We start from the raw sequence: 15,109 nt of genomic DNA, 5'->3' as shown, positions 1-15,109 counted from the left end.
TCCTGGGTTCCAGGGGAGGGGTGTTCGGAGAGGACGCATGGTGATGTCCTGCCAGCCCCGTCTGTCCGGGAGGCTGCTCTCAGGGCAGTGACAGAGGCGTGGCGCTGGGTCTGAGCAGGAGCTTGCCAGGCGGTCGGTGGTGCTGTGGGGGAGCCCCGTGGGCAGGGCCCTTAAGCGTAGTAACAGGCAGTGCTCTCGACCTCAAGGACAGCGACCAGACGGGCACTCTCTCTGGAGTGCCGGGGGTATGCCAGGCCCTCCAGCCATTCTCCCCAGTGCTCACAGCAGCTGCAGACGCTGGAGTGATTCCCCGTTTTCCAGATGCGGCCACAGCCTCTGAGGGCTAAGTGTCCGGCTCCGCGTGGCACTGCGTGAGGCTGAGGTGGGATCTGGGGGGCTGCTCTGCGGGCTCGGAGGTGGGGGAGCGGCAGGGGCACGGCCCCCAGCCCTGAGCTGCTCCCGCCGTCCCACGGCCGCTCCTTGGTTCCGTGGGCACCGCAGAGGCTGGGCGCTAACAAGCCCCTGCCAACGTCACTTGGAAACCACAGTGTGGACGCCAGCGCCCGTCCTTCATGTCACTTGTCCCAGGTGGGCCTTCCGTGTGCAGCAGCGGCAGCTTCTAGCTCTGTCTCGGCCGCCGGGTTGTGGCAGGGACAATGGCAGTGGCAGATGGGGAGCAGCGACTCCATTCTCCTTTAAGGCTCCCGGGCGCAGGCACCATCTGGAAGGAGAAGGTCAGGTCATTAAGAAATACACATCCTGCCGAAACAGGTTTGGCTCAGTGGATAGAGCATCGGCCTGCGGACTGAAAGGTCCCAGGTTTGATTCCGGTCAAGGGCATGTACCTTGGTTTCGGGCACATCCCCAGTAGGGGGTGTGCAAGAGGCAGCTGATCGGTGATTCTCTCTCATCGATGTTTCTAACTCTCTATCCCTCTCTCTTCCTCTCTGTAAAAAAATCAATAAAAAATATATTTAAAAAAAAGAAAGAAAAAGAAAGAAATACACATCCTAACGAATCGCAGGACTCCGTGGGCTGTGCCGGGGAGGTGCGGGGAGGGGGGTGGGGTTTGGGGGGAGGTGTGATTGGGGCATTATGTTCGAGGACTGAGCTCTGGGAAGCCTCCTGCGAGGGGTGGGGCTTGGGGGCTCTGCTGGGCTCCCGTCTGGTGGAGGGGAGGGTCTGCGTGACGTAAGCTCCTTAAGAGCAGGGGCACACTCAGATCTCGCAGTCCTCATTCCCACCTCGGAGGTGGGTGCTGCCAGGAGCGGGGGCGTCTTGGCAAACACCTCGCGTGGCGGGCGCTGTGTGAAGGGCCCCCTGGCTTGGGCCCTGGGCCCTGGGCCTGCCTGTGTCTTCCCCGGCCTCTTTGCTCGGGGTAGATGGGGAAGGAAACACTGACCCCCTGGCGGCCAGGAGGGTGAGAGGAGAGCGTGGGGGGCCGCTTTGTAACCTGAAGTGTGGCGCTTGCAGTCCTGCTATGCCGATGCCTGCCCCGTGCCCGTGCCTGTGCCCTAGTTGTCCTTTCCTTGGCGGCCTCGCCTCCTCAGTGGGAGGAACCAGGCTTGATGGGCTTTGTCTCCGGGGCCCAGGGGGGCAGAGGGCTCGTGTGGGGAGTGAGCTCACTGCCCTGGACTCTGCTGCTTGAGGGGGTGGGTGCTCTGGGCGGGAGAGCAGGCGGGACGGGCACTGATCGGGCCTGACCTTTGTAGGCGTCTCTGACGTCTCTGACGTCTCCAGGAGCATCCACACCTGCCACCGTGTCCCAGCTCGCTCGCTCAGGCGCCACTTCCTCGGGGGCAATGGCGTTTTCTCAAAGGCCCCTTCCTGGGGCACGATTGGCAGACAGCAGGCTGTGCATGGCTAATGTGTGCGACTTGATGAGTCTGGAGTATGTGCCCGTGAGCCCATCCCCAGTCTATGCCACATCACAAACCCATTCCCAAGCCCCTCCTGCCCACTCACTGTTATTGTGCGTGATAAGAACGATGCATGCCAGGCCCTCTGAGCAGATCTCTGAGCACGTCCTGCGGAGCAGCCAGCCACAGGCGCCGTACTGCAGACGGCCTGGGGCTTAGCTTGTGTGACCCAGACATGGCGCCCTTCGTTGCCGTCCCGTTTCTCCTCCCTCACGGCTCTCCTCCAGGGCTTGCTCTGGGCCTGGTGGCGGGAAGGCTGTGCCACGCCGGTTCAGTCCATGAGCTCTCTCCCAGCTCCAGAGCTCTCTGTTCCCCTCGGCTCCACCATGGCCCCTCTCCCCCAGCGCCTCTGCTCTTAGGACTGAGCCTCCTCCTCATTGTCCAGCGTCACCATATCAAGGGTCAGTCATGCTCATGGCTGTCGGTCGGAGGCTAGGTGCTGGAAGAATGCCTGCTTTAGTGCAAAGAACCTGGGCTTTGAGTCAGACAGTCCTTGGTCCCCATCTGGGCTTGGCCACGTAGGCATGCCCGTGGCCCGGTCAGCATACCCCCGAGTGTCTGTCTCATCATGCACCAAGGGAAAATCATTAGCGGACTGTGCTTGGTCCATGTGAAAACAAAGCCAGGGGACACGCACATGGCACTCAGTGTGTGCCTGGTGCGTGGACACACAGTAGGGCGCCCCAGCTGTACTGTGGCCCCACTGTCCAGGTCCCGGGAAGGCAGTTGCCATATGGAGGGTTGCCACGTGGGGCGTAAGGATGGGCTCCTTAGCAGGGAGAACTCTTTGGGAGAAATGGACGTCTGCTCACCCACTCACTTGCTCACTCCTTTCATTCACTCTTTCAACCCATGTTTGCCGAGCACTAATTGTGCAGGCAGCGTGCTGAGTGTCAGGGAGACAGTGACGAATGAGATAACCTGGATCTGGCACATTCTAGAGACATATGGAGATGGATTGTAAACAAGAAAGTAGACGCAGAGATTTGAGATTGTGGTGAAGGCTACCCGAGAAGTCTGACAGGGTCTTAGAGTCAGGGGCGTTCCCCCGGAGACAAAGGAGCCACTGTAGCCAGGGTGGTCATGGAGGACTTCTTGGAGGCGGCAGCCTGTGAAGGAACCACTGGTACAATGGATGATCTTGAGCACAGAGGTCTCCAAATGTGAGTCGAGGGCCTGGGCTTGGGCCTGGGTGTCTGTACTTGTCACAGGTCTATGCCCAGCTTGACGGGGGGACCTGGAGGTTTCAGGGTAGCGTCAAAGGAAGCCAGAGTAAGAGTCTTCCACAGCACCATCCTCATCACCGTCAGGAATAAAAGCAGCTGGACTTTGTCATCACAATCGAAAATCTCCTTGTCCACGTGCTGGTCTTTGACCCTCTCCCTCTCAGAAGCTAGGGCAGGGCAGCCGGGCCTGGACTTAGTCCAGCATCTTAGCGCTTCCTGAGCCCCCTTCCCTGCGTTATTCCACTGGATGCTCACAACTGCCACTGGACGAGGGCATTTTCATCGTCCCTGTGGTACAGGCGGAGACACTGAGGCTCAGGGAGTTGGGGTGATTTGCACAAGGTTGTTAAGCAAGAGGCCGGTCAAATGGGGGACTCAAACCTCAGGTGTCTGGGTTCCTTGCTGGGGACCCAGGGCCATGACCACAGAGTGGGGCCAGAGTTCATCTCAGATCGGCAGGAGTGGGGCTGGGGGTCAGGGGGGCCAGCGAGTGGCGGAGTCTGTCTAGGCTGCCGTGCGGACGGGCCTCTGGGGCCTGCGGGAGCTCGCTGGGCTCCCGGGACTGCTCACGGCCTGCGTGGTCCTCGCACTCCGACCTGCTTCACCCCCTCCTTCCTTTGCCGCAGGAGAGGAGAACCAGCCGGGCTGGCGATGTCCGGATGAGGACAAGAAGAGCAAAGCCCCGTTCTGGTGTCCGACGCTGGCCTGCTGCATCCCCGCCTTCTCCTCCCGGGGCCTCAGCCTGCAGGTGAGAGGCAGCTCTTCCTGAACCCCCCCTTCTCTGGGGAGCACCAGCGTTCCAGGCTGTGCCCACAGCAGGCAGCCCCGGCTCCAGACCCAGCGCCTCGGCTTTTTCCCGATGGAGTTGGTGGAGCCTTTTTATTGCTCTGGGAGCCAGCTGTCCTGCCCACAATGAGGGGGTAGCTGCCCTCCGTGGGTCAAGTGAACGGAAAATTCCATTATTTTTGAGCTAACAAATAGCAGTGATCTCATCCGTCGATGGCCCGACTCCAGCCCAGAGCGGCCGGAATATGCCCGAGCGCCAGGCTTTGTGGGTTGGAGCCTTGGTGGGCGGGAGCCAGGCAGGAGCCGGCTTGGATGTGGGCAGCGCCTGAGGGAACCAAGACACACCTTTCCTAGCCATCACCCTTCCACTTGTCAAGCACCTACTGTGCTCCCCACTGCTCTGCCGTCACTCTCTTGTTTTGTTATTTATGAGAACCCGGTAAGTAGATGTTTCTAGATCTGTTTCACAGGGAAGGCCCACCTGGGGCTCAGACAGATGCTTTTCTAAAAATGACACAGCTGGTAAGGATGGGCCTGGGAATGATAGCCTCGTTCTGTCTGATTCTGACACCTGTGATTTTTTTAAAAATATATTTTTATTGATTTTTTTATAGATAAGAAGGGAGAAGGATAGAGAGTTAGAAACATTGATGAGAGAGAAACATCGATCGGCTGCCTCTTGCACACCCCCTACTGAGGATGTGCCCACAACCAAGGTACATGCCCTTGACCGAAATTGAACCTGGGACCATTCAGTCCAAAGGCTGACACTCTATCCACTGAGCCAAACCAGTCAGGGCCGGACACCTGTGGTCTTCACCTCTGGTCATCTGTCCTTTGGAGCACTTGCTGCCCACCGTCCTCTCAGGGATATGAGGCCATCAGAGCTCTGGGGAGGGGAGAGCAAGCTTGGGACCCAGGCCCAGAAAAATAAGTCCCAAGAGCTAAGTGGCTAGATTGTAGACTGGGATGCTAAGTAGCTGAAAGAACATAGTCTTGAGATGTCATTTTATTCATTAGTCCATCCATCCATCCACCCATCCATCCATCCATCCATCCACCCATCCATCCATCCACCACCCATCCATCCATCATCCATCCATCCATCCTCCATCCATCCATCCATCCACCCTTCCATCCATCCATCCATCCATCATCCATCCATCCATCCACCATCCATCCATCCATCCACCCATCCATCCACCCATCCATCCATCCACCCATCCATCCACCCATCCACCCACCCACCCATCCATCCATCCATCCATCCATCCATCCATCCATCCACCCTTCCATCCATCCATCCATCCACCCATCCATCCATCCATCCACCCATCCATCCATCCATCCATCCATCCATCCATCCATCCATCCACCCATCCATCCATCCACCACCCACCCATCCATCCACTCACCCATCCATCCATCCATCCAATCTGCCAATCATTGTTGAACACCTACTGTGTGCTAGGCCCTGCCCTGGCCACTGGGAATCATAGTGATGATCAAAACATGCAACATACCTGCATATAGTGTTCAATCTAGAGATAGAGATAGGAAAAACCCTGGCAAACAAAGGGAAATAGAAAAGAGAGATGTGTGTTAAAGAAAGTAAATCAGATATGCTAGACATAGAGATGGTGCCAACCCAGAGGGCCTCTCGGAGGAGGTGGCATTAAACTGTGACCTGGATGGCAAGAAGGATGCAGCCCAGTGAGGGCCCAGGGAAGAATATTCCAAATCGCCCAACACAGAGTCCCGCCCTGGGTGCCCGGGGGAAGGCAGCGAGGCCGCAGCCCAGGAGTCCAGAGGAAGGACTGGGCCATGAGTGTGAGTGTGCCTAGGCCTCCGGCTTGGTCTCTGGGTAGAATTCAACCACGAGGAGCCCTGCAGCGGAGCAAAACTGAAGTCCAATCTTGGTGACATGCTGTGCGACCTGGAGCCAGTCATGTCCCCTCCCCTTTCCCCTTCCCCGAACTTCAAGGTTACTGACTCCTAATGAGGGGCTGGGGAAGGTGACCTCTGGTCCCCTCACCTATGGCCATTAGGCATTTTGTTAGAATATTCCCAGAAGCACCAGCAGAGGGCAGCACCTGCCCGGCAAAGGGTCCAGCAGTGGCCACATTCCTCAGAGGGGCAAAGCCACGCCCCTGAAAGGGCCAGACCATTGCAGTCCTGGCCAGAGGGCCAGACTGGCAGGATCTAACTCGGGAAACAGGCCCCAGAGACCACCTGGCATGGATTTGAGAGAAGAAGTTGAGGAGGAACAAGTCGCTGGTGGCTCTTGGTGACAGCCTGTTACAGACAGAACCCCCAGCCCCTGCCGGCAGCCCACATAAGCCACCCCACCCTGTGTCCTGGGGGCTCGTCTGCAGAGTGGTTCTGATGACCTGGGGGTCCCTCCACTGTTTCTCTGAAGGCGTGCAGGAAGGTGGAGGGGGGAGGTAGGCCCAGGCCAGGACCCGCCTCCCCCTCACCTTCCCTGTGGCCTAGGGCCACCCTGTGTGCTCATTTTTCCACCTGTAAAGTAAAGGAAGTGGAGTGGGTGTTAGTGGTTTTGAACAAACCTTACATGGAAGCTGGTCAGTTTGAAAAACCCTTAGGGTCCCAGAGTATCGTCCAGGCCCCTTGCAGCCAGAGGTCCTAGGAGAGTGATGGTCAAATGTGGGTGCATCGGAACTTCCTGGAGATCCTGGAAACCCCCACTCTCCCGGCCATCCGCTGGGATTCTCACTTGGGAATCTCCAGGTTTAACGACCCCTGACCCCTGCAGGTGGTTCACACGAAGGTCTGACAGCCAGACGCTGGCCTCTCGGGCACCTCAACCCTTAACCCTGCACATGTCACATCTGTCTCTGCAGCTCGGGGGTCTGGTCCACAGTCCTGTCAGCTCTCCCCTGCTGGGCTTCTCGGCAGTCAGCACCTCCCTTCCACAGGGCTACCTCTGGGTGAGTACCCCCTGCCGCAGCCAGGAGCTCTGGCCCTCGGACAGGACCAGGGAGAGGAGCACCTGGGAGGGGTGCTGGGGAAAGCCACCCGCCTGCTGGTCCATCTACCCGGCAAGGTCTTCCTGGGACCCGTCCCAGGCTCTGTGCTTAGAGATGGCAGGTGCCAGCCACCTCACCAGGAACAATAGAAAACTGGGACAAATAAGTGAGCATGACTCTTGCCCAGGCCACAGGCCATGCAGGAGATGAGGGGAGCTGTGCCGTGTGCCTGGGTGGCAGGTCTTCAATGGGGTCAGGCAGCAGGGCGGCTTCCTGCCCATCTCTCTCAGACCCCAGCCCCGTTTTCTGCTCTCGGGACTCCTGACAAAGCTTCCCTGGATTCAAATAGGTGACCTCCCTGTGCTTTACAGTGCAGATTGTGCCTCCCATAGATGCTTCTCTGAGGGCAATTTGTTCTTCACTGTCTCTCTAGCACATGGTGTTTCTGTCCGTCCATCCATCCATCCACCCACCCACCCATCCATCCATTCATCCATCCATGTCTCCATCTATCCATCTGTCTATCCATCTATATATCCATGCATCCATTATTCACCCACCCATTTATCCATCCATCTATCCATCCACTCACCCACCCATCCATCCATTCATCCATCCATGTCTCCATCTATCCATCTGTCCATCCATATATCCATGCATCCACCCACCCACCCACCCACTCATTCATTCATGTATCCATTTATCCATCCATGTCTTCATCTATCTATCTGTCTATCCATCCATATATCCATGCATCCTTCCATCCATTGCCATCCATCCCTCAATCCACTCAGCAAGTATACTGGTATACCATGTGTGAGACACTAAAGTAAAACAGAGAACAGGCAGATAGGGTATTTTAAAGGGGCAGAGTGTATGCTTCCTCTTTGTTGGTTGAAATTTAGCCTAAAGAGAAGGAGATAGAAAGCTGACCTGGTATCTAGTCCACCTTAGCTCCTTAGCTGGTTTCCTTTGCGCCCTGAATCTAACTTGCTGCCTTGGAGGCTGGGGACAAGTGACCTTCAGTGACCGCAGGATGCATGTGGGCAGGCGGGGGGCGCTCCCCTCACTTCTCAGTGGCAGGTAGCAGTTTGGGACAGGTCTCGGAGGGCAGGAGCTAAGCTCTGCCTCTGCTCTCATGGTTCTTCCTGACAGCTTCTTTGGGTCTCTGCCCCAGGTTGGGGGTGGCCAGGAGGGCGCAGGAGGCCAGGTGGAGATCTTTTCCCTGAACCGGCCCTCACCCCGCACGGTCAAGTCCTTCCCGCTGGCGGCCCCCGTGCTCTGCATGGAGTACATTCCTGAGCCAGAGGAGGGGGAGAGTGGAGATGGAGACAAAGATGAGAGCCACACGGCTGCTGACTCCTCTGCTGCTGTGCATCCGACCATCTGCCTGGGGCTCCAGGATGGCAGGTGAGGGCCCGGGGAGGAGGGCCTGAGAACAGCCAGGCAGGACTGGGCGGAGCGTGGAGGCTGTCTTGGGGTCCCTCGGGTAGATGTGGCTTGGCTGGATTCACACTCAGGTCTGCACCTTGTGAATCCTCACATGAGTATACTTTCTTCCCATTGATTTTTAGAGGGAGTGGAAGGGAGGGAGGAGGGAAGAGAGAGAGAGAAACATGGATGTGAGAGTGACGCATCAATTGGTTGCCTCCTGTACACACCCTGACCTGGGCCAGGATCAGACCTGCAACCCAGGTACATGCCCTTGACTGGGAATCAAACCCGGACCCTTTGGTCTGAGGGCTAATGTTCTAACCACTGAGCAAAAGTGGCCAGGGACCAGCACCTTTATTGTGCTGCTTCTGGAGGGTCCCCCCCCTCCCTCCCCCCCAGTCTTCCACAAGACAGAGGCCCGGGAGGACACCATCCTCAAAAGGCCACCCGTGGGAAGTCTGAGCTCCCCTCTGGTGGAACGAAGGCCTGGCCCCACAGAGGGGGCCCTGGAGGGCATATGGGGGGCTGAGGGAGTCACGCGGCCTCTCCCCACAGCATCCTGGTCTACAGCAGCGTGGACACGGGCACCCAGTGCCTGGCGACCTGCAGGAGCCCAGGCCTGCAGCCCGTGCTCTGCCTGCGACACAGCCCCTTCCACCTGTGTGCCGGCCTGCAGGACGGGACCCTGGCTGCCTACCCTCGGACCAGGACCAGCGGTGAGGAAGTGGGGGCTGGGAACCGGACCCTGTGCCCGATGGTTGTGGGAGGCCGGCCAAGGTGGCAGCTCAGAAACAAACCAGGCCATCTCAGAGGGGGAGGAGGGATGGGAGATCCCTGATCCCCATCGGGGTCCCCACAGGAACGGGGTGCTCACTCCTGCACAGGTAGGCCCCCTCCTCCCCCCATTGGAGGCAGGCTCTAGTGGCTAAGAGCTGGGATTCTGGGCTCGCACAGACCTGGCTTCCGGGCCGGGCCAGGCTCTGCCCTGATGACAGCTGTGCCCGTCGGTGAGCCGCTCCTCCTCCTCACGCCTGTCTCCTCGTCTCTAAATCGGCAATGATGGCAAAACCCACTTCTTACGGGTACTGGCGGGTCAGACAACCCAGTGAAGGCCAAGCACAGGGCTTGGACGGGGCTGCCAGTGGAGGCCAGCGGTTGAGTCTCTGGGATTCCATCCAGCCGTTGACGGCGGCGATTAAGATGCTGGCGGGCAGGGCTAACGGTGTGAGCGGCTGTGTTCCAGAAACACAGTGAAGTGCTTGATGTTTGCCATTATCTTAATTGTCTCCGAGGCCCTTGAGAATCGCCTCCTCTGTGCAGACCCAGGGCTGAGGCTGGGAGGGGACGCGCTGGGGCACAGCCACACGGCGCTGTGGTCCCCGGTCCCCTGTGGCTCATTCGGCTCCTACCTGGAGGATGACAAGAGCGGAGGGTTGGTTGGTAGTGGAGAAAGGGTAGCGGCCCCCGGGGCCCCCAAGGGGGCTGATGGGTCCCCTGACCGCCCAGCCCTTCCTCCCGCTCCCTCCCGCTCCCCTTACTGCTGCGTCATCACAGCCTGTTGCAGGGTTATAAACGGATATTTGTACTGAGCTAATTTTTTTTTTTTTTGCCACTTGGCACTGTGTTGGTATTTTTAATTAGCTTTTGATAAGGCATTTATAGTTTTTAATTAAAGGGGGAAGAGGGAGGGGAAAAATTCTTCTTACCATCAGAGCGTGGCTGTGAATGCAAATATGGGCGCAGGTCTCCGGGGAGAGGCCAGGGGTCCTGGGGGGGCTCCACCCGCTGGCCCCACCCCGGCCCCCTGGTCCCAGTTTGGGCTGCCTTTGGCTCTTCCCTCCCGGGTTCCTGACCCATCCGCCTGGGCGCCCAGTTGGGAGGAGGGAAGGGGGTGGCGTATGAGTTTGCTCATATACCCCACAAACCGAGGGATTTAAACACTGTGAACTCGCTGACTCCTGGTTCTGGAAGTCCAGGCTCAGGGTGTTGTCAGAGCTGCGCTGCCCAGGAAGATACCAAAGAAGGAGCTGTCCCAGGCCCGACCCCAGCCGCGGCGGCTGGTCTCCCTTCCGCACACGATGCTCTCTCTCCTGGGTGCGTGTCTGTGTCCACGCTTGGCTCTTTTGTAACAACACCCGGCACCTTGGATCAGGGCCTCCCTCCTCCAGGGTGACCACATTCTAACCAATTATTTCTGCAACAGCCCCATCTCCAAATAAGGTCACAGGCTGAAGTGCTGGCAGCTAGACCTATTTTTGGGGACACAATTCAACTCATAAGAGGTTTTGGATCTAACCACTGGCCTCGGCCTGGGGTTGGGACTGGTCGTTTGTCAGAGCCAGAAGGGCCATTAGGCACCATTGAGCTCCACCCCCCTCACTCCCCAGAGTCTCGGGGTGAGCTGAGACCTGAACCCAAATGTCCTCTGTCTGGGCCTCAAGCCCTCCCCAGACATAGAGGCCATGACTTCTGGGAGCAGAGCTGGCAGCCTTCTGGCCCGGAGGAGAAGGTTGAGGTACCTTTTCCCCTTGCAAACATTTGTGCACCAGATACTTACTGAGCACCTACCGTGCACCATGGACATGGCGGCCAGCAAAGCAGGTGTGACCCTGCCCTCGCAGGATTTGTAGAGGGAGACAGAATTAGTTCAGTGAACAAGCAGGGAGCTTACACTTACCTGTCGCCTCTCACCGGGACTGCCTGTGGCTGGGACTGGGACCATCCATCTTATCCATGTCTGAGCTGTGGGACCTCCTCCAGACTCACCAAGGCCTTGGGTACCCCTCAGACACCCTTACTCCATCCCAGTCCAAGTCTGAGCACAGAGCTGGAGCACTGCCTACAGAACCCACCGCTGGCGCCCCCTGGTGGCCTGGAGGGTCAAGGGTTGTGAATGATCTACTCCAACTGGTGGTATAGGATGAGAGGTTACCATCCTGCCTGGGTTTGGCTGAGACCACGACTGGATAAAACTGGCATTCCTGGCCCACGCTTTGTCTCCTTGCAAGAGGGCAGGACCAGAAATATCAGCCTGGGATTTGGTAGAGTCCTGGAGGGCCAGCAGCTGAGAAGGGACCGAGGAACCCAAGGCCGTCCGGTCACTGACTGGACTGTCAGAGCCGGAGGGGCCTCAGAGTTCAACCTCCAGCTGACAGATGGGAAACAGGTCCAGAGCAGTGTGGCCCTGAAAGTCATTCATTCATCTGTCGTTTAATCACGCACTTAGGGAATACGTGTTCAGTGCTCTGAGGTGCCAGGCACTGAGCAGGCCCAGGAGCAGGCCCAGGCCTGGGGGCAGGTGTGGGGAAGTCCCTGGTTAGATGCTGGGGATGTGGGCCAGCGCCTCCTCCTGCAGGAGGGGCGAGGGGACAGGCTGGGCAGTTAGGCTGGTTGAGACCCAGCTGTGAGACGACCTGTTACTTCATCTGTTGAGCCTTAGTTTCCTCACCTGTAAAATGGGGACGAAGACTGCCCCACCGCGCAGGCTGCCAGGTGGGATCAGGCACACAAGTGCCCTGGCTGGAGCCTGCAGGGTAGCCTGGTGCTTGTTCCTCCATCTAAATGGTTGTCACCGCCCTCAGTACTGACCAGGCGTGGGGTACCCTGGGTTCCCCCTCAGTGTCAGTGACTTTTACTCAGTGTCCTGCCTTCAGCTCCAGCTGGATCTGGACTTCCAAGGGCCTTCATTCCCCTTCACCTGGCAGCATGAGAGCTGGTGAGGGCCCAGACGAATGGGCTGTCACGCAGGGTGTGTGTGTGTGTGTGTGTGTGTGTGTGAGTACACATGCGGGTTCTGTAACATGTATGTGTGCACCTAAAGCCTGGAGGGCAAGGGTAGACCCCCTACCTCCACCCCCACTGCAGGCTCCAGGGGGCTTGCCCTGCACAGAGCTCACTGTGATTGCATTAAAAATCTTAGACCTGTGGCCGAGAGGGCTGGGAAGGTCAGAGTTCCGCCCCTAGGTAGCAGATGGGAGAGCTGAGCCCCAGCAAGGGCGGCCTCTGGCTCAGGGTCCCTCTGTGGGGACTCCTGTCCAGGGTCCTTTTGATATGACAATACAGGTATTCCCCTCAGTCACAGTTCCCATTCTGTCCTGAGTCAGGACATCGGTTCCTGCAGAAGCCCAGCAAGTGGAGGTCTGGTCAGCGCCCCTCTGACCCCCAGGGGTAGCAGGCCCTAGCTCCGACCTCAGGCAGCCCCGGCCACGCTGTTCCTTGCAGGCTAGAGGTTGCAAGGTTTTGGTACCCACCGAGCAGAGCCCCATTTCCTAGTTTTCGGAGTGTGGTCCCAGTATTCTCAACTGCTTAACGGGAAGGAGGTAACAGTGGAGGGAGCTCCAGCTTCTGGCTATAAGCATTACTTACCTATGGCCACTGGGGGGCGCTCAAAGCCTTGCATTTTGTGGCTCTGGTGTTCTGGTCTGGCTCAGTGTGCCTGGCTGCCTGTGGTCACTCTCTTCTTCTTGACCCCAGATATGGCCCCAGTGCCCCAGTGCCCTTGGAACCTGAGAGGGCAGCAGGGGGGCGGGTAGAAGGGAAGGTCAGAGTCAGCTGACGTTCCATCCTGCCTGGCCCGTCACCCCTTGGGTGGCTTCGGGCAAGTTCTCAGCCGCCTGGTCTCATTGTCACATTCGTCAAATGGAGCCAGCACCTGTTTCCACAGACTGTTGTGTGGTGGCAAACGACACCAGACAGTATGGGCTAACGAGCGCCCGGGACTCACGAGCTGTGGGATCCCGGCTGGCTATTTAAGCTCCGTGTCTCCACTTCCCCAGCTGTAAAGCGGGGATGGAAATAGAATGCGCAGGCCGGGAGTTAGGGAAACAATTCGTGAACACAGAGCCTGGTGTGCAGACACGCAATGGCACGGAGCAGCAGCTGTGGTGGCTGCCTGCTGGGTGCCAGCCCTGAGCTGAATGCTCTGTGCGTTCTCTTTAGTCCCTGCAGCATCGGCGAGGTGTAGGCATGGCCATCACGCCCATTTCGCAGATGAGGAAACTGAGGCTCAGAGAGGTGAAGTCACCTGTCCTGGTTCATGCAGAAGTTCCGAGGCCACAGCCAGGGTTCTGGCCCTGCCTGCTTCCCATGTGCTCACATTCAGGGCCTGGAAAGACCCGGTAGTGTGTTGGGGGAGGGGTTCCTATTCCCCAGCTCCCAGCTGGTCTGGGGGTCTGACAGGCTTAAGGAGGACAGAAGGGAGAGCGGCAAGCCTGCTCTCCAGGTGGGGTAAAGCCTGGGGGGGTGGTAGTCTGTCCTCCAAGGGCTCTTCCTGCTGCCCTGCTGACAGGGGCTCCCATCATGTTCCCTGGTGCCCCTCCAGCTCCACCGACAGCTGTGCCCCACCCTGTCACCAGCAGCTGGCTCGGAGGGAGGGTCTATGAAGGGGCTGCTGGCAGGGTCCCATAGCGGGAATGTGGGTGCCTGAGCACTGGCAAGCCAGCAGCACGCTCCTTCCTGCCTCTCAGGCCCAGCTGCTGCCAGTCTGTCTTTTCGGGGTGTGCCCTCCTTCCTCCCCTCTTTCCCACCTGCACCCTGACCAGACAGGACAGCCACTGGGGTTCTGTGTGACGTAAGAGAAAAGCCCAGCGTAGCCAGCACGGCTTGCATGCCAGGGAAAATTCTCGGCCCGTTCTTGAGTGAGCGAGCATCCCTGGGTGGGCGGGGAAGCCTTGATCAGGGCCAGGCCAGGTCTCTCGGTTGGTCCCGTCTGCAGGGGTGAGGCCGGGGCAGTGGTTTCTTCTCGGGACTTCCTCCTTCCACACCTGGGGCCGTAGCATCCTGGGAGGAGAAAGGTCATCAGAGATTTGGTAAAGGTGGTAGAGAGCTTTATTAGGCGAGTAGATCAGCGAGGTGTGTATGGGACGAATGAGCAGGAGAGAGAGGGAAAGAGAGGAAAAGGAGGAGGGAGTCCAGCCCCCATGGGATAGACCATAAATGCAGGCAGATGGGAACAGCCACCATTCCCCACAGGACCGGGTGAGAGGGTTTGTGGGTCCAGGCTGGGCCCCCGCTGCAGGCTGTGGCTCCCCCAGGCTGGGGAGCCCTGAGCCTTGACCCGCGTCTTCTTCTCCTCCCAGGAGATGTGCCCTGGGACCTGGAGAGCCCGCCCGTGTGCCTGACGGTGGGGCCAGGGCCCATCCGCACGCTGCTGAGCCTGGAGGACGCCGTGTGGGCCAGCTGTGGGCCTCGGGTCACCGTCCTGGACACCACCAGCCTGCAGACTCAGGTACTGGCCGTTCCTCACGGCTCGTGGCTCCTGCCCCCGGGGCCATCAGCTGGGCACGCCCTTGCTGACCCTTCTGACCTTCTCGCTGGCACGGCTCTCAGCTCCTGTCCGTGTGTCAGGGACCAGTTTGTCAGAAAGCAGAGGGGGACCTTCAATCCCTGCTGGGCCCTGCCCTCTGCCCCCACACGCATCCCCAGGGCTGCCGTGAGGGGAAGGGTCCCGGCGACACTGAGCCGTGACCTGCATCCTGAGTCGTGGCTCTTGCTGCCAGTGGAGGTGCCTGTTGTCGCTCTGGTGCCCAGGACCCAGCTAGGCTGAGGGGTCAGCCTGTGTGGGCACCGCCACCTGGAGGCCGGAGGCAGAATGGAAACTGAGAGGTGTTTCTAGAAGGATCTTCCAGGGAAGGGACCGGTGGAAGCCACAAGCCTGCGGGGGCAGAGAAGCTGGCTGTGGGTTGTTGGGGCGGGGTTTGGGCAGCAGGGCCTGAGGATCTGGGGAAAGCTGGCACCCCTCGGCCCCTCCCAGGGCCAC

General features: G+C 58.8%; 1 protein-coding gene across 41 annotated transcripts in view; it reads left to right on the top strand.

Moving 5' to 3' along the window:
• The window catches only part of ARHGEF10L (Rho guanine nucleotide exchange factor 10 like), a 119,854-nt gene that overhangs the window by 87,738 nt on the left and 17,007 nt on the right, over positions 1-15,109 (top strand). For all 41 annotated transcript variants that reach the window (XM_045585147.1, XM_045585134.1, XM_045585133.1 and 38 more), the window contains 5 exons: positions 3,772-3,893; positions 6,793-6,879; positions 8,096-8,328; positions 8,908-9,068; positions 14,430-14,578. In XM_045585147.1, coding sequence (XP_045441103.1) covers positions 3,772-3,893; positions 6,793-6,879; positions 8,096-8,328; positions 8,908-9,068; positions 14,430-14,578 — 752 coding nt within the window. The remainder of the gene's footprint in view (positions 1-3,771; positions 3,894-6,792; positions 6,880-8,095; positions 8,329-8,907; positions 9,069-14,429; positions 14,579-15,109) is intronic.

This window comes from Pipistrellus kuhlii, unplaced genomic scaffold (genome assembly GCF_014108245.1).
Source record: "Pipistrellus kuhlii isolate mPipKuh1 unplaced genomic scaffold, mPipKuh1.p scaffold_m20_p_2, whole genome shotgun sequence".
Classification (NCBI taxonomy): domain Eukaryota; kingdom Metazoa; phylum Chordata; class Mammalia; order Chiroptera; family Vespertilionidae; genus Pipistrellus; species Pipistrellus kuhlii.
The sequence above is the reverse complement of the archived record's forward strand: the minus strand, read 5'-3'. Positions and strand labels throughout refer to the sequence as shown.